We start from the raw sequence: 21068 nt of genomic DNA on the forward strand, positions 1-21068 counted from the left end.
AAAAGCGCCAATAATCATATGTACATTGTCTGCTCTCTCATCCGGTTCATCCGCCACATCCGGTTCGGAATCTCTCCTGCCCTCCCGTACGCCAGCGGCTTTCACGCGCACGTGTGTGCGTGTTGTTTATCTATTTCCACACACAAAAAAAAAAAAGCTCATGCATGGCGCATTCAATGAATAACAACGATAAATCCTACAAGGTGCTTCTCTGAAAGTTAAGCACTCTGTGACAAATAAACAACGCACACACGCTGTGAAAGCCGCCAGCGTACCGGAGGGCAGAAGAGATCTCGAACAGGAAGTGCTGGGAGCAGAAAACGTACCCATAAGCCTTTGTGCTTTTTACTCCCAGCGAACCAGTCAGCGATGCGTCGCATGTGCGCTTGTGGAGCGACTTGAACTTAGAAATTGATGCAGTCTACAAACTACAACAAACTAGAGGCAAATTCTTCCTGGCACAAACGTGCCGCGGCTTAGTTTCAACGGAGCGAACAAAATGCGATGACCCGCCGGCGGGCGAGCCCTAGCGCGCCAAACCAAGCCATCTTGTTTTGAAGGCATACGAAACGCCATAGGAAATCGGCAAGAAGAATACAGAAAGGAGAACCGCATTTTCGAATTGATTTTTCTACTGAATAAAGTCGCTTCAACATAGCGAGAGTGGTCGAAACATGGCCTAGACTCCAGACTACAATTTGCGCTAACACTGCGGCATTGTTTACAAACCATTTCAGTGTCCCTTTAAGAATACGTGATCATATCGTCCCTCGATCTACCTCGTGCGAACATGATCGAGGCTCAGACACCTTGGTCGCATGAAGGCTACAGGACCGGTTTGGGAGAGGAGGAAAACGCGCGCTGGGACGCGTTGCTCTCCGCACATGTGTCCCCCGTTTTCAGAACCCGGTATCAGTTGTCACGCTAGCTCTTTTTAGCAGCGGCTTGACTGCCCGACGATCCTTTTCGTCCCGCCATTCCCATTCTTCCCTCCCTCATTTACCGCCACATTGGCTGCAGACTCGATTCTAGTGGTCGCGACTCGCAGGAGTCGCAAGGCAGTTGGCGCGCCGCTCTCGCTTAGCGATGATCTCCGCTCTGTCGCTTTCTGCTCCACTATTGCTCGATCTGCTGACAGAGCGACGCGTTAATTATCAGAACCCCGCAAGGATTTTATGATTTTGTCGAGGCGTGTTCCATTATTGCTCGCGCAATAAAAAAAAAAAAATGCATGGCGCCTCCACGCTACGCAATGCAGCAAGAGCCCCGGCGTAGTTTTGGTTCATAAAACCAGATTTTATTTAGCGGTCAGCTCAGCTCAGGAACTTGATCTGCAAAGCACCATGTTAACTGAACACTTTGGAGCAGACGCCTGCGTGCCTGCGCAGGCGCGCAGGGTCCCAGGGATTGCTGTCAAGCGGCTGAACAGTTTCTCAGACCAGTGGGGTATTGGTCAGACCTCGAGCAATTTTCCTTTCAAGCAACTGTTTCTGCACAGGTTTAAACGCCCCCTGTTTAAACGCCCCATCAATCTCGCACCAATTACCCCGAAAATAGCATATTATCAATTTGGGTTCTAGTCTGGGCGACTGGCAACAAAGAGCTATCGAATTAGACCAAAAAAAATTAGTATATAACTTAACCATAACATGAGTCGCACAATTTAAACCGCAATATAAAATTAAAAGTAAACCTAATCTTACCACAAACAAAAGTTAGTTTTGTTTAACCATATAAATCCGGCAACATTGTTCTACATACTTATATTAAGTTTTGGCAACATGCAAATATATATATCTCAAAGTATTAGTTCGTTTATTTTATAACGTGCATATTATGTTAACAAAATTATAAGTTCAGATTAACTAAACTGAAGCCCAACGTTGCACTTTTTGTTATAACAACAGAAGTTCGGCCACCATGGCATGGTTTTGATTGCTAAAAATCTGGCAACACAAAAGTCGACGTTTCAAATATGCAGATAATGCAATGCAGTCATTGTAGGCATTGTGAAGTTACAGCAGGTTACATTCACTACATATTGCATGCGTGTTTCTTCATTAAAGCCTTGGCTCATTTCCTCAGTTAATGTCCCCTCTCCCTCAGGAATCAGGGGTCGGCCAGCTGTTTCAGCCATTGTGTGCTTCATCTAAAGGGAACCCGAAGGTGCACCGGCCGTCTCAAGTCCTTTCCAGTCCAGTCCCCTCTTGATCTTGCTTGATCACCAAAGCTTGTCGCGCCCATCGTACGAGCGAGAATGCGTTGACAAGACGGGACAGCGACAAAAGGCGACTGCCACCGTAGCCGTAGACCGCCACCGTAGCCGTAGATTTTCCCTAGCCTGTTGTGTTTCCCTGCTCGCACTGCCCGCGCGCGGATGCGAGTTGTTCAGAGCGGGCTACGTGCAGGAGGTGCTGAGAAATTTATTTCGTCCCAGAATTCAAGTCTTTACCCACAACATCCCCGCAGAGACTGAACTGGCCCGTCACTTCGCCGGACAGTTACGTCAGTATGTTGGCACATGCCTTTGAAGTGTTCGGAACGGTCCAAAGCTAGCTGAATTCATTGTCAAATGTTTTTCTGGAAGGGATCCTGGCGTGAGTTGTGTTCGCGGACGCATGTGGTGTGGTTGCCGCATTCAAACGCAGCCTTCGCTTTCGTGTTGCGTCTTGGGTTGCGTGAGCTGGCAAAGCAAACGATACCATGGCTTTCTGATGCTCAGGACTGCGTCTTCATTAACCTGTTTTTCCCTCCTGCAATTTCATGCTTCACGCTTCGCGTGCGTGCGTGCGTGGAATGTTTCTACATTGGCGCTTTACCAAAGTATGAATAGATATGCGTACTAGCACATCGCCAGTGCAGAAAACGTTGGATCAAGCAAATAACCACAACACAGTCCTTTTTCTCAGTTCAACAGTGTCGTGTTTTGTACGCTGTAGTAGCAGTTGCAAAGCGTACGGCGGGCTTGCCAGCCGTGTGTTTACTCAGTTTTATTGCCATTACGTGCAAACCCTAATTGCGGGATGCACATTATTTTTAGGCTGCGGTGGATGAAATTCATATGCGGTAACAAACTGGCAGGCCTGGCGCTAGAATTTTGGCGCAACGGCGTAGGCGGCAATCCGTGATTTTATTTTCGGGCCTGGGCGATAGTTTTGTAGCTAACTTTCCAAAATGAAATTGCTGCCAGACTTTAACATTCAGTTATTTGCCAGCGCAACGGGTAATTTTTTGTGGCACATATTCTTATGATTCAGCGAGAGACAAAATTTGGTACTAGGTTGATGCTGCATTCCGCCTGAACTGGCACTTGTGAGGGCACGTCACTTGATGCTGATTATGGATGTTTGTCCACTGGTGTGTGTTGAAAACAACACCCGGAGGGTATAATTATCTTGCGCCCATCCACTATGGCACACCTCACAGCCCAGGTGTGGCTTTGGTATGTGCACTTTGCAAGCATGGGCCCATGTGTGCAGGGTTGGTGCAAGGAGGTGGTGGCGCCCATGCTCCAGGGGCATGCAGTGCACCATGGGTCCGGGAGGATGTGCAGAGGAGTGTGTTGTGCCAAGTTTGGGTAAGTGCATGATGCTCTCTGTGAACCACTGTATTGACCTGTGGGAGATAGGCATCTCAGGAGGATAGACAATGAAAGCGCGTTTAGAACGTTCATGCTATTGTAGCTGGCATCTGAGGCCAACAGTGTATGTACTCTGGTTCGTACTGTTGTGACTAGCACGAAGGACGGATAGTTGATGAGTGGCAATCTAGCTGATATCGTATTAAGGAAGCTTTGTTTTGGTTGACTTTGGCAGAAAGAGTATTAGGCATTTTGGAATGACGAACTCGTGTATTTTCACCTGTCTAAAACAGTGTGGTCTCGTCGTTTACCATAACAAAGCGATGGAAATGAATGGCTGTTGCTTGTGCGGTTATTCTATTGTGTCTCTGCTCTGCCATGATAGCTACGTTTGAACCGAATGCTTTATATGTATGTCCTCATTCTAGACAGAACCACTTTTTTTAGCAAGCTTGTAACAAGCAACCATCCCACGTTAGCAAAAAAAAATGAGGAGTCAACATCAAAAATTTTTTATATTTACGAAGTAATGCCGCATTCGTGTAAGCTGCTGTTTCTTAAATGATTCTGGTGATGTTAGGCTAATCTAGAAAAGCTGCCTTTCAGGAGCATTGAACGTGTGCCCTGATGCAGTGTTACGTCTCCCTTGATTTGCCCGTTCCCTGGTGCACTTCCTGCTGCAGGGTTTGCATGAGGAGAGAGCCAGTGGTTCTGCCGGTTTTGGAGGAGCGCCTGGTGCTATGTACTACTGGGGCGGCAGCTGACAACTCCCCCGAGTAGGTTGGATCTCCAAGGTAAGAGCAGACAGAGCTGGGAAATGTCAGTGCAGTTCAAATCATTTAGTGCGCACACTATTGCAGACTAAGATTTGCATAACAATGTGCAGACCCATACCTATAGGCTGGTTGTGAGTCCGGCAGTATAAATACATGTAGGCCTGTCTTGATGCAAAATGCGTGATTGTCAGTATGTTGAGAGGAAGAAAAAAAAGCCTGGTACACACACAAATGCGCACAAGTATAAGTTATGAAACCAGCTGGGGCATCAGACAGGTACGAGTAACATATGGCATATTATCAGTTCACATAATTAAACGCTACAGTTGACATGTGAAATTTTTTTGCTGCCTTTGCACAATAAAAATGCACATACTAATTAAACACAACACTGCACTAAACCCTAATTTATTTAATAGTGTTTATGCTACTAATGACAAGACATACTATCATGATAAATTGAAATACGAACAACGGTGCGCGTGGTTTTTAGTGTATGATGCACACTCTAAGCGAGAGGCTGTGCGTGCACAGTAAGAATAAGTTATCAGAGGGCTTTCCTAACCTTATGCCTACTGCACACACACGGCTCGTCGCCAGGGGGTGCAGCGTGTACTGAAAACCACGCGCACCGTTGTTCGTATTTCAGTTTATTATGATAGTACAAAATATAGACCATGTGTGCTTCAGTTTGACCTTAATCTACAACGACAACTGACCTCATGTTTTATTAAAAGAGGTTTAATGTCCCCTACTTTAATGGCGCTCAATTTCCATATGTTGGGCACCATGCACAGTGTTAGTTGGGGAAGATACAAATCATCCGGTGAGCAGCTTCCAATGGTGTGGAACAGGTTTCAGACGGGAAATGGATGACCTTACTGATAATTTTGAATTCGGTAGAGGTATGAAGGCTGAATTTAAAAGTTGTTGAACAGTGAGTTATTCACATAACGACGGTTAGAATGACTTGTAATTCTTCTTACTGGATTTTGCGATCGCTTTATACAAATGCAGGCAGGTTTCTCCTCAAGATTTACTACATACACTGGAAAATGGAATGCTGCGTGGAAAGAAAGTACAAAATTTGAAGTGTGGGTATGTCAGATAGCTCACAAGCTTGATGCAGAACGATGAAACACAGCTTAGAAAGACCGGCGGCCGCTTTTCTGATGGAGGCGAAAAGCAAAAACGCCCGTATGTACGAGATTTCGGCGCACATTAAAGATCCCCAGGTGGTCAAAATTAATCCGGAGCCCTCCACTACGGCGCGCCTCATCGCCTGCGTTGCGTCGGCGCGTTAAACCCCATAATCAATCAATCAATCAATCAAGCTTAGAAAGACACCAAACTGAGCAGGTTGGTATTCTACTGCGCAAGACACATACACTTTAGAAGAGAAAAAAGGATGACACAAGTGCTTATTTTGTCCTTTTCCTCTTCTAAAGTATTTGTATTTTGTGCTGTTTTTCACTATGACATGCAGAGGCGAGTGTCGAGCCCACTGCATCATGAATCTGGTCTTTGCCAGTGTAAATGCATATATGTAGGTATTGAAATGATGACACTTTCCTTTGTGCAAGTTCTCTATTGTTATTTGAATGTTGACAGCGGAAGCTCTTCTCCGTGAGCGAAACATAAAACGGGTCTTGTTAGCATTAATTGTTAGAACATAGACATGAGCCACTTTACACTTGTAGTTCTATTTTGTGTTGGCAAGCTGTAGTTATGCTATTTTGTAATGGGCCTTTTCCCAGTAGTGATCTGTGCAAGAACTGATCTCATACCAAGCACTTTTGTGCTGCCGGTCATTTTCAGCAGGTGCTTTTTGCAAGTAAACAAACAGGCACATTCTCAGCTTGCTGCTTGGAGAGCGGCTACTGCTTTTAGTGCCTCACCTTTCTTGTTCTCTGCTTTTCTGACAGCTCGCGGTAAGTTCTTATGTGCACACACACACACACACACAAATAAGAAGCTTTGAAGGAAAGAGGCAAACACGTGTGAGGCTGGCCAGGCTGCAAGTACATGGCTACCAGTCGCGGAGTAAAAAAGAATAATAAAGTAGAGAAAAAGGCGCTTCATTTATGGCAGATTAGTCTGGATGTGCACCGGCTTTTGTGGCTTTCATCTGAATGGAAGGTGCCACGAGGGAGGACAGATTGAACAATGGGGGTGTTTCAATTAAGCACAGATTTTTTTTTCTCTGGGAGATCTTTAGGGAACATGCCTTCATGTGATTTTCAGTTTGCCTGATGGCCGCTATGGGGGCCGGTACTGGAAAGAGGTTTATTAGCACGCATTACCAACAATTAGGCATAAATAAGTTGTTAACATAAAAGGAAAAAAATTTGTCCCAAGTTATGTGAACGCTCGTTAATCTGAACTTCAATAACTCAGATTCATGGATAATTCGAACAGCACGATTCAGCCCCGCCAAACTTCATGGAAGTGTATGTATTATAAAATAGCCCATGAAATCGAACGTGAGTATGTAGCGCCAAGGATAATTCAAACTACGTGCCACCGCACTGACGGCTTGGCACTGGGCACACAGCCAGAGATGTGCACCCACTGCGTACATACTAGGCTGGGTCACCTCGAAAACAGAGCACTAAAGAATAGGCAGAACGTGGAATTGTAAGGAAATTTGCCACCACAAAGATACCAGTCAGCTTTGTCGAAAGTGGGGTCACCACCCCCGTAGCGGACATTTTGGGAGACGTCTCCTTTGCAGACTACGCTGATGTGCATGCAGTTGCAGTGGAGTATAGTGCGCTGGCCTATAGGCCACCATTTCTCAGGTCAGAAGCGCAGAACCTGTAGCTGCCAGTGACGGGAAGGAGGCAGAGGACGAAGCACCAGTGTGGCGGCCCTCCGCTGCGAAGTCATGGCCGCCACACCGCTGCGAAGTCGTTTTCAAAGTTGAAAAAAGTACAGGGAAGGCCTTCCTTCACATTTGCTTGTTAGAGCAAAAAGTGCTGGCTGTCGCCTTTAATGGCAAAAAGCAAACTGCAATGGGACTTTTTCAAGCATCAAATTGTTAGCACTTCCTACTAATTCCCAATCACAGTGTAATGTTGTTATTCTTCACTTTTGTTAGTTTGAACTTTCCTTAATTTGCCCAGACGACCTCCATTTGTGGTTTGAATTAATGAGCTTGTACTGCACTTGGTCTTCCTAATAGATACTGTGGTGGAGATGCATTGTTATTCATAATGACTCTGGGATGATGGTCATGATGATTTTATAAGAAAATTGGGGGTAACATTACAAAAGCCGTAGTGGCATGATTTTTTATGGGCGCTTAATTCGCAGTTTGCACTGCTTTTTATTAATCTAGATAGTGGCCTTTCTGTAGCATCGTATCGTTTGTCTCAGTGAGTGATAGGACTGCAGTAAGTATGATGTGATGTCTGCATTGCCGAGTGGACTGAGTGTCAAGATTCGGGCATGCATTGTAGATGCCCTGGTGGTCATTATTAATCCATAGCCCTTTAATATGGCCGGTCCCATACATAAAATAAGGGCTATGAGGTCACTGAGAAAGACCATTCATAAATAAGATGAGGGAGCTATGCCTCGGCTATGAGGCCTTGGGCCTCATAATGTAGGTGTTGCTTTGGCATGTAAAACCTCAAATATTAAAAATTGTTATGCATAGGGTTATTGCAGTATTTGCAAGAGCTCCTCCAAAAAAGTATTCTTAAAAAGCATACCAAGAAAAAAAAAAGGGTCAGGTTTGCAACTTGTAAACATAGGTAGTATCCTCATCGAGAGAGGTCTGTTTGGCTTGGTTTTGCAAAATACATACGTACAGTGTTTTATAAAAATTAAGTTACCGGATGATTGGATTCAGCCTGTCGCTTGTGCTGAAGCGCACACAGAGACGGCTCTGCCAGCGTGCCATCCATGGCACGACAGAGTGACCAAGCGCTGGTGAAGCAGATGTTAAACCCTCGCCTACTCACGTGGCACCACGTTGGGGAGGCTCTAAGTGAGCGGAACTTTGCCGCCTGTCCTCATTGGATCACGTGGCGTGACGTTACACCTGCGACACATGCGCTCCAGCGACTCAAAGGTCATTGCAACACGATGAATGGCCTTCCAGGACAGGGCTTAGTAGAGCTTTCACTCTAAAATTGGTGTGAAATTTAGAAAGTTGCATCGATCACCTTCATTATACATTGGCATGACTTCTCCAGTTTTTAAACGTGACAGATATGTTGATTTATTAACCAAGTGATTTAAATGGCTTCTTCATAGCCACCCAAGGGGCCGAGATTGCCTTAAGAAACTAATTTTATTTGCAGCATAGTGAAGTTTTCCTACTGTAATGGACTATAGAAGTTAAGAGAAGCTGCGATAAGCTTGTATGACATGCAGATGCATGCGTAGCTGTGAAATATGTGTGAATGGGCCTGGTGCGACTTGTTTGTTATTGTGTTTCAATTTTTAAAATCATTTTTAGCTTGTATTCATTGTGTTTTCAATTTCCATCATGAGCCTCATGTGTGGCAAGAAATTTATTCTGTATTGCTCAAATCTAAGGAATACATATGGATATTCTCTGTTGCATCTTTTTTTGTGATGCCAAAAGTCATTATTTAATAGCCCAAGGGTAGCTTTGTTCATGAAAGGACAGAGTGGTGTACTCAAGATATACGTAGACACAGTGGCGTAAATCCAGAAAAATCACAAGGGGGGACACACATCTTGCCAAGGCGGCCATTTTGTTTTGTGCTTTATTAGCTAGAAGTAGCTAAAAAATCCAGCAAGGAGCTAAAAGTAGCTAAATATTTTCAAGTGCTTCTTTAACATATTCTGGGTGTTTAAAGTATTTATTGGCAGCTGTATTTTCTTAAAGGGACAGACAACCGATTTTTGTCGCGTATATGTTCTAGAAAGCCAGCGTTTTATATAGCCCGGTAACCGCAAGCAATTTCAAAACAAATTGGCAGAAATAATTTTAATTTATTTCGGCGAACCACAGTGGAAACAGGTTTTACCTGCTTTCAGTGATTCCGCTTGCACCTTGTGCACGTCGCCGATTGTGGAAAACGAACCTTCTTTTTATTTAGCGGGAACGGGATGGTTATTTCAGCTCGTGCAGTACTTATTAGTGACAAAAACAACAGTTGTTTTAGCTTTCAAAGGTAAATGAACGATGAATCTCAAGGGGGGACACTTGCAAGGGGTGTCCCCCCAGCCCGAACACAAGGGGGGTCAGGACCCCCCTGACCCCCCCATGATTTACGCCACTGCGTAGACACATTCTGACTGGCTTTTGAGATTGCACAACCTAGGGCATGCATGAGCATTGAGAATTCCACACTGTTGTCATGATAAATGCCAAAGTGAATTTACATACTGCTGTTCCAAAGTTTTGTTGTTCATGTGGTGACAAAGGAAGGAGGTTTGCATACCGCTCTCGGTAAATTGTTACGTGGGATGAAAATTGGTAGTGGTGGTTTGAACTTGAGTCGTTGTAAGCTCCAGCAGCTATGCCTAATGGGCAGTTAATGAGAGCATTATCAGTTAGTGTGGTGGATAAGGCTGCTAGTAAGGTTAGTTCAGCAATTAGGTTTTGAATTTGAAGTGGCCTTCAAAGTACTTCAGTCTATATTAATCGCGCTATCAGTGTTACTGCATGTCTTCTACCATCACAATGGGTTCTTGTGCTGGTGCCAAAAAGCTGCATGAAACTTATTAAATAACTGAGTTTGCTGCGATGTGTCTGGGCATCTGTAGATATGGCCTTCGTTATCTGTGATCGTCCATGGCTTTTTTTTATGGCTTTTACGGCTGCCCTGGGGCAGTGCCATGTTTGTCACAAAGAACATACGAACGGTTCTTTGTGGTGTGTACTAGCCTTGTTAACATTGTAGAGCTAGTCTTATTCGGCTTTGTCTTTTTCAAGACGTTTTTCTGCAATCATTTTCTATTGCATGCTGCACCGGTCCAACTCCAACGTTGTTGTGGTGTACCCGAACTACATATATAGACAAACCCGGAAGTTAAAATGTTCAATTCTTTAAAACGTGACGTCAGGATGACTGTGGTTTTGTGGCTTTTGGTCTAATTGTGTTTACCCTGTTTTAGTTTTTGGCTGCAAGTGGAAATGTACGTTTTAAAACTAGGACAGTTTAGTATCTGTACCTCAAGTATTTTTATCCGAAAGTTGAAGGCAACAGCGATCTTGTTTTTGAAATGATGTGCCTACTGCATTTGATCGTTGGTTTTTACATGCAGTATGGTGCGTAATAAATATTGGAAACTTTAACGGTTTTCTTGTGAATTATATCCACCCTTATTATACCTGTATTGAAGCATAGTATTTTGGCATCTGCTCCAAACTGGAATTTTTCCTGCTGCAACAGCTGCTCCGAGAAGTAAAATGTCACTTCTATCACTGCAGTAGATATAACCACATTACCCTACACCGACGTGAAGCCACACATCAGACAACAACTTCGCAAAACATGGCAAACACACTGGAGTGAACAAACAGACAACAAGTTACACGTAATAAAACCACATTTGGGACCATAAACTACCAACACACGCAACAGATACACAGAAGTCGCCTTGGCTAGATTACGGATAGGGCACACGCACGCAACGCACTTGCACCTGCTCATTGGATCTCCAAGACCTCTGTGCAGCAGGTGTGGAGAGGATTGTGAAGCGGCTTTGCATGAATCTGTGAGCAGCACTCAGTGAGGTGGGCTGTAAACGCGTGCTGCCCCCATGCTGCAGCAGGCTAAGGTATACACTGGGGAAGCAAGCACACCCTTTTTTGTTTTTGCCATCATGCGTGCTTACCTGAACTACAGAGGATGTTTTTCTTTTGCCGCTAGTGTTTTTGGGATTTACCTCCCCCTCTTTTAGCTTTGTTTTTATGGGCATGACCTTGTTGTCTGTTTTTCATTTTCATGAAAGCTGTGGGACACGTTAAAATTTATGCATGCACATTCTGCTGTGGTGGCTGCTTAGCATGGGGAGGCAAGTCAGCTAGCGTGTGCAACACGGTGGAAGCGGGTGCTTTTCACACTTCCTTTTCAGTTTTAAGAGGGAAGTTAATGTGTTCCTGCGCACCCGTTCTGTGCTAACAGGGGAAGGGGATACATGGAAGTCCCTTGATATGCCCTCGGGACGCTGCTAGGGAACACCCGTTCAAGAGTATTTTCCCCTTCCTTGCCTCAACATGACAATAAATCACAACCCACATGGGGCCACCCAGTGCTTTAGCTTAAATGCGAAACTAAATTCCCAATGTCATTGCAGTGGCATTAATGGTCCCTTTGATTTACCAGTCCGGAATAGTTGTGGATAGTTTGCGGGTAGTTCGAGGACTGCTCTAGCAATAAGTAACAGGCCAAAAAAGTACAGAGCTCTTCTCAAAAACTTCTAGAAAAGTGAAATTGAGAAGACCTGAACAACAGTGACAAGCAGTTTATTTTAGCTTGCCTGTTGGGTAGCCCAATGTGCCTTGAGCTTTTCAGACGTTCGCCCTGACTACTTGTGCCGTGAAGCTGGAAACAATATTTAGAGGTCTCTCTCTCTCTCTCTCTCTCTCTCTCTCTCTCTCTCTCTCTCTCTCTCTCTCTCTCTCTCTCTCTCTCTCTCTCTCTCTCTCTCTCTCTCTCTCTCTCTCTCTCTCTCTCTCTCTCTCTCTCTCTCTCTCTCTCTCTCTCTCTCTCTTTTTTTATTTATTTGCTCACACGCACCACCTCCTCCACTGTGACTGGGTTCTCCTGATGCTGGAGGCGAAAAGCAAAAACGCCCATGTGTATGGATTTCGGCGCATGTTAAAGGTCCCCAGGTGGTCAAAATTAATCTGGAGCCCTCCACTCCAGCAGGCCTCACCACCTGCATTGCATCAGCGCGTTAAACCCTGCAATCAATTCTCCTGTCATCTATCGACCTTTGGATATCAGCTGGGCTGTGCCATGATATAGGGCCTCAGTGGTCCAGCTGTTGTTGGTGTGACACTGTTGGTATTGGCCTCCAATGGCCATCAATGGAGCCTCTTTCAAGCTTTTTTTTTTTTTTCATGTAACCGGTCCAGTGGCACCAAAAGAGTTGGGGAAGAACCAATAGTAGATATGTGTTGGGCCATCAAGGCGATGGTCGGACGCATCCATTGATGCGGTTCGGCGTGGTGTGTTAAGCATGAAACTACATGCGGAAATGCAAAAAATGTGGCTCCCGCCCGTTTCCTTCAACAACCATTCGTCGAATCTTGGGTTATCAAGTCAGTTGTGTCCACTTAGTAGTATTAGAAATTGATTTTATTATGGGGTTTAACGTGCCGACACTACACAGGTGAAAAGGCGCGTAATTTTGACCACTCGGGGATCTTTAAGTGCACCAAAACCTCGAACACACCGGAATTTTTGCTTTTCGCCTCCATCAGAAAAGTGGCCACCTAGACCGGGAATCGAACCCTAGTTCTTACCAGAATTAGAAATTAATGCTTTTTGGTTTCATTGAGTTTGATAGAATGAAAGCAATAAATGGCCCACAAGCAGAAATGCCATCGTCCGGCATATGTAGCATCGAAATGGCTCTTAAAATTGCCGACGGCGCAAGGAGAATGAAACTAAAGTAATTATGTTTAACAGCAAATTAGGAGAATTATGGGCTCAATGAGAGCCAAACCCAGAGCCTGCGGGATGCAGTTCAAGCATGCATCCTCGACACCACTTCGGCTACATGGCTCTAGCTGACAGAAGGTGGGCCAAGTGAATGCACAGAGGTGACAACCACCACACAGGTCAATGAACAGCGAATTTGATACTGCCTGAGTTGGCGCATCTCTAGGCTCAACTTTATGGTGACACATTAAGGCTGAATATAGGCCTGACAGCATGCCTGCTGAGGCGGAGGCTGGCCAGTGAGGATGACGTCCATCGTCAGAAACAGGGTTATAAAACTCAGTTTCACAGCTCCCCATCTCTGCCAGTGGAGGAGGGTGGCCTGTGCAGTGGCCGCGGGAACTTGAGGCGCTGCAGTCAACCCTTGTCTGCTGCGGCAGCCTGCACGGCAATGGGTCGCTGCAGCTATTCGACCACTGCTATGGCAGATCCCGTGCCCACAATGCTGACATGAGATAATCAAAACGGGCCATATACAGACATGTGTTGCTCATTGGTTAGCTAACAATAGACTATATGCCCGGGGTGATTTCTGTCTGCATTTATTTCAGCTGCAATGACAGAATTACGAGAGTTTTTAAGCACACCAGAAGCTTATAGCGCCGTCTTCAGAGATATTGCTGTAGTATAAGCCACTGCAGTGTTACCTTGATTAAAAATTAGTTGACAACATGCATGTCCCAGGTGCTGCAAGCGTTGCATGTGTTCCAGCTCAGCAATAAGGTTCCTCTGAGGTTTTCATATCAGCCTTTCAATGTTAACGTTTGCCAGTATACACTGTTGAGTCTTCCTCTAGTGCCTCAAGGGATTTGGACACATCTGCCATCGTTTCTGAACTGAACAGCGCGTATTCTGTCGCTGCACAACACCCAAATGTTGATGGACCACTCTGGTCAGTACAACCACTGTCGCTTCTTTTGCCCAATGCATCACTAAACTTCAAAAATCCACTGCTTTGGTGTGCTGACTGACAGATGTACAAGAAATAATTTCATAGAATGATACCCTCAATGGCACAACTGCTAATTTAATAGGTCGTGAACCTCAAGGCTCTCCCACAGAATGTGCTCCCCCCACAGAAATCACTACCTTGGAATCAGGCCAGAACATTCCAAGCTGTGCAGGCAACACCTTCTCTCACTCCATTAGCACTGGCATCCCAGGGGGGGGGGGCTCGGCAACCATCCAGATACAATTATTTTTCTGTCACAAGCTACGCACATCGCGAAGTCCCCGGCATGAAACCAATGACCAAACCAATTGGTAATAGGAAGGCCATGTAGAGTATGTGCACACCTTTTCACTTACGCCCCCCCACCCTCCACATGCAATTTTCTCTGGTTTGCCACTCGCGGAAAACCTTGTTAAAGGGTGCATCGGTGTCTTCCCTTACCAACAACGCGATTAGCCAGCAACAAAATCTGCCACTAGTGCCTTGTGATGTCTTCCATTTACAGGCCAACTGCACTCAAAATTTCGACCTCTTGAAAACCCTATTGTCGTATAGTCTGCTTAAAAAGAAAGCAGCATGCAAAATACAACAGCTGAAATACACGCGTGGACGCCGCAAGTGGCCAGAAAAAAATCGGAGATTTTGAGACCGAAATCGAGGAGAGCGCGGCCATTGTAGTGACGTTGCAGCTGTCCAGTGAGCAGCCGGACGGTCACCAGCTCGGGAGAAAGTCTATGGCACGCACGGGGCAGCTAATGGGTGAAGCGTGCGCAACAGAGCTCCACCGGTTCTCCAGCGGCGTGGCTGGCCAGGGGAAGAAGCCTCCGTCGGCTGGAACATCACAGGCGAGTCATGGCTGTTAACGCAATCCACCGGCAGGTACAGCATGGTCTGCGGCGGAGCTTTTTCAAACGCTTCCGACTGATTAAAGAGGCATTCACGGGGCTACCACTTGTGTCCCAGCTGATTCGGGAGTACTTACTACGCATTAAAAATAAATTTGGTCGAGGTGAAATTTGAGTGCAGTTGGCTTGACGAACCATTATTTTCACATAACACAGTTAACCTGCTTTGTGCGGGGGTCAGGTGCATGATGCATGATAAATGTGGCTGCATGGGCATCATTGCCCTGCTTGATGCATCCACAGAGGTAGTGACGAGCACACCATGTGTACAATGGCGCTGCTGCTCTGAAGGAAACCACCGGTGAAACGTGGCCATTCCTGGTTGGAAGGGTTGGCAACGTGTTCTTAGCTCGATGCATCCTGGAATAAGGATATTTCCCATGATGCCTTTCTCAATATCAATAAAACGTTTATTCTGGCCCATTGGCACTACTCAGCCTAGTCAGCATTGCCCAAAGCCTTTCCTGTGGCCCCGCTCCTCCATGGACGAACAGGACTGTTGCCCGCAAGGCAGGCGAAGAGGAGATGCTGAGCTGATGCTGATCCCAGACGATGTGCAATGGCCCCAGAATGAAGGTCTGAAGTCGTCAGTGTGTGCATGTTTAAGAGCAGTGTGGAGAGGTACAGCACTCACAATCGAGCATTACAAAATTCGGGCACTCTCCAAGTAACTCACACTCTGGGTGCCCGTTGGTATACCGGCAGCCTCAAGGTCACATTTTTCAAAATCAAAAACCCACAGGGAAGTAATTTTTTTTTTTTTTTTTTTTCCCCACATGAAGACGCATGCCAGCCGTGAAATCACGCGCAAGCTACTGGCCATGTGTACAGGTTTCCATTGGGACAGCAGTAGTGATCCAGGTCTTTGCCAGTCCACCTCCTGGCCCGAAGTCGGGTGATAGGCCCTTCGATAGCTGCCAAACTCCCCTGGTGCCGCTTCCACTTGTGCTTGTAAGGGCACACATCGAAGAGCAACACTAGGTGGTTCCATAAAGGGCCTCATGAAACCTTGCTGGAAAAGAGAATAGACGGTGGTGAAAAAGGCAGACCTTTCTTTGATTCTCTTACATCATTACAACAGCAGCTGATGCCTCTTTTTCATTGGAGAAATGAGGAAGTGGGAGGGAAGGAGGAGAATGGATTGCAAGATAAGTCGCACAGCAGATAAATGCACCACTCAACAAGTTGCAGTATCGCTAAATGGAAGATGTTCAAAGTGGTACGAGCAACTCAATCTCTAAACAGAGGGCCCCAAAGTTTCACAGCCAGTTCAGCTTCTTCAGGGGTTACAGAATGAGCCGGGAAGTGTTCTTGCCAAGACTGCAAAACGCCTTTTGAAGGCATTATTCCAAATGGTCAGGATGCAGGTGTTGTCAACAGGTCAATGCAGTGGTCACTGACCATGCAAGGTTCTGCGAGAGTGCTGTATATGCGAGGTCGCATTTACGGACATTATTATTACCCAAAAGGGCGATCTTGACAAAAAAAAAAATTCACATGCCTTGCCTTGATGGCTTTGGTGTATTTAATTCCAAATTTAAATATGAAGTCGCCCGTGCGGCTTTAGTACCCAAGGCGGCCCGTGCAAATTCCGCTCGATTACCATCCATCGGAAAAACTGTGTCCATCGGGGTAACTTTTGCCACTTCACCCATAGCAACAAAAGTCGATGTGGAAAATTTTGCCCAACAGGAGGGAAAAGTTTATTGAGAAATAAAGCAGCTAGGTGCTATCTTTTATTGATTATGAAGTTTAATGTGCCGACGCTGCATGGTGATAAGCAGCGCAGTAGAGGTAGGCTACGGATTAATTTTGGCCACCTGAGGGTCTTTAATGTGCGCCAAAATCTCGAACATGCGGGTGTTTTTGCTTCTCCCTTATCAGAAAAGTGGTTGCCGCAGCCGGGAATCGAACCCGTATCCTTAGACTCAGCAGCACACCGCTTTAGCCACTGAGCACCCAGCGGATAGCTGGGTGCTACCACCTACTACCTTGTTTTAGGAAAAAGCAGACTAAGCTCTTTAATCTCCCTATGCGAAATTTGAGCGCGAATGAGCCAGTGATTTGAAAAGGTGAAAGTATGATGTGCTGGCGCTGCAACACTCCATGCTGATTTACTTCTCTTCCTCAAACTGCACTACAACCAAAACATGCAACCTAACCACCTAAAGAAGCATTGCAAGGAGAAGCCAAACCAAACCATAAGTCAGTACAATAAAGTCCTCAAAAACGGGACATGCATACAAAATGAAAGTTTCTTTCATTTGAAAGATTACCTCGTTAGAATACCACCGAGTTATATACCGTACTTACCCGATTCTAATGTGCACCCGATTTTCCAGGCAAAAAAACTGGAAAAACTTGCACCTCCGATTGTAATGTGCCCGGAACTTTGTGACCAAAAAAAAAAAACGAATGTGAGCGAAACGGGCGATTTATTTCCCGAAGTAATCTCGCTCATCTTACTCCTCATCGCTCTATGAGACCGCTTTGTCACTTTCCACTGACTACAACATCTCGTCCTCTGTGCCGTCAAGTGCGTTCGCGATGCCACACTTCTGAATGATTGATTGATTGATTGTGGGGTTTAACGCGCCGACGCAACGCAGGCGATGAGGCGCGCCGTAGTGGAGGACTCCGGATTAATTTTGACCACCTGGGGATCTTTATCGTGCGCCGAAATCTCGTACGCGGGCGTTTTTGCTTTTCGCCTCCATCAGAAAAGCTGCCGCCGCGGCCGGGAATCGAACCCGCGACCTCGTGCTCAGCAGCGCAACGCCTTAGCCACTGAGCCACCGCGGCGGGTCACACTTCTGAACGAACGTTCAACCATGGTCGATGGGATCGTGGCCCACGCCTCGCACGCCCATCCCGCGAGCTTCTCCAGAAGCGCACGCTTCAGATGACCGCTCGTTTTGAATGCATGGAAGGCGCTCAAAAGCCACTCGTGGAAGCGGCGCACCTTCGTTGCAGCTACTGCCATTGCTGTTATCAAGGGCGCAAGTGGAACGATTTGACAATTTGTGTGAACACCGATAGAAAAGCCTAGGCTTCCAGAGTTTGAAAAATCGTTGCTAAAAGCTGAGGCTCCATCTTGAGAGGGCGATGGCGATGGGTGGGACGAAATTTCCGCTGTTTCGGCAGTAGCGGTTTCGTATCCGATTCTAATGCGCATTCGATTTTTCGGCCTATTTTTCCGGAAAAAAAGGGCGCATTAGAATCGGGTAAGTATGGCAATTAGGAAAAAAAAAATGTCTATGCAACTAGAACTTATGATGTGTTATGCACAGCTGTGCAATCGGCTGAGGCTGGCAAATGCATATTGAACAGAGATAAGCTTGCAAAACAAGCAATTTCTGCTTAAATTTAGGGCACATTCTTTTTATAACAGTGAGAATGGTGGGGTGAACAATTGAAGTTACGAACACATAAACATCGAAGCACTCAGTGCAGCACTTAGCCGGTTTCACTGGGGATCTGTAAGATGCACTAAAGCCTCGACAGATGGGAACTTGCACTTTTTGCCACCATTAGAAAAGCAGACACTGCAGCAGAGATCTAACCCATGTACTTGGCCTCGCCATCACCAGCACAATGCCCAGGGTTCGCACAGGTCCTTGAAAACCTTGAAAACCCTTGAATTTAGAAGTGTCAATTTCAAGGCCTGGAAAGTCCTGGAATTTTTACATGGTCCTTGAAAACCCTTGATTTTTCCGGAGAGAATCAATGGCCCTGTCTTTTCAAAAGAATTTAAAGTGTTTGTCATGGATTATAGGTGTTAACAAATGTAAAGAAACATTGTAACAATCAAGTTTCAGTCTATTGTGTGAAATTACAAGTTTGGTGGATTTTCATTATTACAAGGCAACATTGGGAGCAGGCACTTGTCGATCCAATCCATATCACGATACAATCCAGTAAAAGCCAGCTTCTGTTCTCTATCTTGCATCCAGTCTGTGGACGCTTGCTCATTGCATGTTCACTGTGCCTCATACGCTCCATCTACGTTTGCTTTTACGTGCAAATGGTGGACGTGTAAATAGTTCATCCTGCCTTCAAGCAACACTTGCTCGATTTAATTTTAGCTGATACTCTTGCTGTCAAAGCAGGAGATGCAGGCAACATTAACTAAGCTTTGAAATCAAACAGCCTCAGAAAAACACAAAGAAAAAAGAAAAACCTGTAAACACCACCCATGAAATAAAAAAATAAAGCTGGGGGAGCATTTACGAACCAGTTAGCACCTATCTAGATGTGCACTAATGTGCTTAGGTATTGTGCAATAAAAAGCTTTTGCATTGTGTTGGAAAAGTTATAAATAATCCCAGATAAAACATAGATGGGGACCTTGAAAATGTGTTTTCTGGTCCTTGAAAGTCCTTGAAAGCCCTTGAATTTTTGCTTTTGAAGCCTGTACGAACCCTGAATGCCTTACCCTCCCAGCCACAGCGGCAGGTGTGTTCACAGAGGAGAAAAGCCCTTCAGCACAGTGCCTTTCATTTAAGATCCACTGACTGGGCATTTCTCGGCTCTTTATAGTTTTTCAATGCTCTTTTTCTTTAAACCACGCAAGCAAGACGAGGAAGACTTGCCTTGGCCTGAAGCTATGCCTTTTCATTGCGCAGCCTGTCGACCTCGTGAGTGCCGCCACGGTCAAGCAGCTGCGCACGCAGGGGAGTGGTCGGGGTGGCGGAGCACCAGCCCCACTGTTTCTCCAGCCTTGCACCACTAGTCCAAGCTGCACCAATTTTTGTTTTTGTTTTTTTTTAGGAAAAACTTTACTACTTTCTGAACAAGCATTCGCATTGGAATGTACTTGTGGTTATTTTTGCAGTTCTTGAAACAAGTTTTGGTTTCGATTCTCCGCAACACGTCCATTGCTTCCGTCATTACCTGTGACTGTGCATTAGAGATACTCAAGGGTGGAACAGGTGACGTGGGTTTGGGAGCAGTACTGGGAGCAGGCAAAATTTCCTTTTTTAGAAAGCTTGGAGCAGCCAGAGACGCCTTTCAGAGCAGCCAGAAAGGCTGTTTGGCAAGGGGGGCCGGCACAGGCTGCTGTGTGAACCCTCTGCCAATTGAGTTATCTATTTATCTACTTACTATATCTGGTTTTCTACCGCGCACTTGAAGCTACTCTGAACCAGGGAAGCAGTTGTTGTACTATATCTGAAAATTTAGAATAAGCGGAGTTATCCTGCTCTGGACCGAGCTGCAACACGCATATTTATCTACCTTCGGCCCCAGTGAGTGCACCACGTTATCAGGGTCTGATAACAGTCCTCACTTCGTGTCCGGCAGACAACAGTGTTAAGCGAACTCACGTAGGGTGCCTCGATGGCAGCGCCGCTGTACGGCAGACGCACGGGTATCGAAGCACCCTAAACTCACGGCGGCACTCCATTAAACAAGACGTTTGCTTGAATTTTTTTCTATCGAACAGCGGTTTCAGTGCGTGGAGCAGAACATAGCTTTGTCTTCGCCTGCGGCAGGGTTCGCAGAGTCAAAGAGATTGCATAACAAGAGCGTGTTAAGACATCATTAATGCTGAACCGTCCTCCACATAAGCAAAGCTAATCCCGAAGTTCACAGGCAAAAATGAGTCATTACCTCACAACAAAGGCGAACCGAATGAACAGGCGAGGGCACATCATATAAGACCCTGTTTGTTCAATACATGCAGCTACGCTCGTCAAAAATGGTCGACTAAATTGAAGTTCACCTCCAATAAACTACAACCTTTTGTACAAATATTCTGTTTTCTATAAATTTGCGATGTGACAAAGAAACACTTCACTCACTTTTGGTCATTTACAATTGATCAGCATGCCCGGCTGGCACCGGCAAACAAACCGTGCAAATGCGGCACAAATAAATCTAAAGGGCAGGCAGAGAAGGCGCGTAGTGCCTGCAGCATTACCGCATAGCAAAAGCCAACTTCCATAGCTGCTCATAGCCTCGATGAAACCGAAACCATAACTGCATTTAAGCCGAAAGCACGATGCTTCACCCAATTGTTCTGGCACGGGCATTGTGGCCGTTGTACCTCGTGGCTCAATGCGGGCTCTGCACCGCAGGATGGCGCTGATAAACGAGTTTGGCACAATAAGGGCACTTCGGCGCAGTGTGGCAGAGGTAAACAAGTTTGGTGCTCAATGGCGCAGCCATTCCACCCCTGTGTATTACTGCGCTGTTTCT

At 45.8% G+C, this 21068-nt stretch overlaps 1 protein-coding gene and 1 long non-coding RNA gene across 8 annotated transcripts in view; one reads left to right on the forward strand and one right to left on the reverse strand.

Annotated features, from left to right (window-relative positions):
* The first annotated feature begins 1896 nt into the window (after nt 1-1896).
* Nucleotides 1897-19634, forward strand: LOC144145647 (uncharacterized). 4 transcript variants are annotated; one of them, XR_013317566.1, is made up of 5 exons: nt 1897-2024; nt 2107-2509; nt 3432-3577; nt 4264-4374; nt 19496-19634. It is a non-coding gene; the product is annotated as an uncharacterized LOC144145647 (long non-coding RNA). The 4 variants fall into 4 exon arrangements; XR_013317562.1 differs by having other exon boundaries at nt 1932-2024; nt 2107-2166; nt 3460-3577; XR_013317561.1 differs by lacking the exon at nt 1897-2024 and having other exon boundaries at nt 2031-2509.
* Nucleotides 15255-21068, reverse strand: part of LOC144145626 (uncharacterized) — a 37327-nt gene continuing 31513 nt past the window's right edge. For 2 of the 4 annotated variants that reach the window (XR_013317545.1, XR_013317551.1), the window contains 2 exons: nt 19463-19608; nt 15255-15882 (listed from right to left, as the gene is read on the reverse strand). Coding sequence is in view for 2 of the 4 variants with exons in the window: in XM_077677300.1 (XP_077533426.1) it covers nt 15870-15882 (13 nt within the window). In the remaining 2 variants the exon portion in view is untranslated. The remainder of the gene's footprint in view (nt 15883-19462; nt 19609-21068) is intronic. The other 2 variants (XM_077677300.1, XM_077677310.1) reach the window with 1 other exon arrangement.

This window comes from Haemaphysalis longicornis, unplaced genomic scaffold (genome assembly GCF_048455015.1).
Source record: "Haemaphysalis longicornis isolate Haplotype H1 unplaced genomic scaffold, Haemaphysalis longicornis Haplotype H1 scaffold_1, whole genome shotgun sequence".
Classification (NCBI taxonomy): domain Eukaryota; kingdom Metazoa; phylum Arthropoda; class Arachnida; order Ixodida; family Ixodidae; genus Haemaphysalis; species Haemaphysalis longicornis.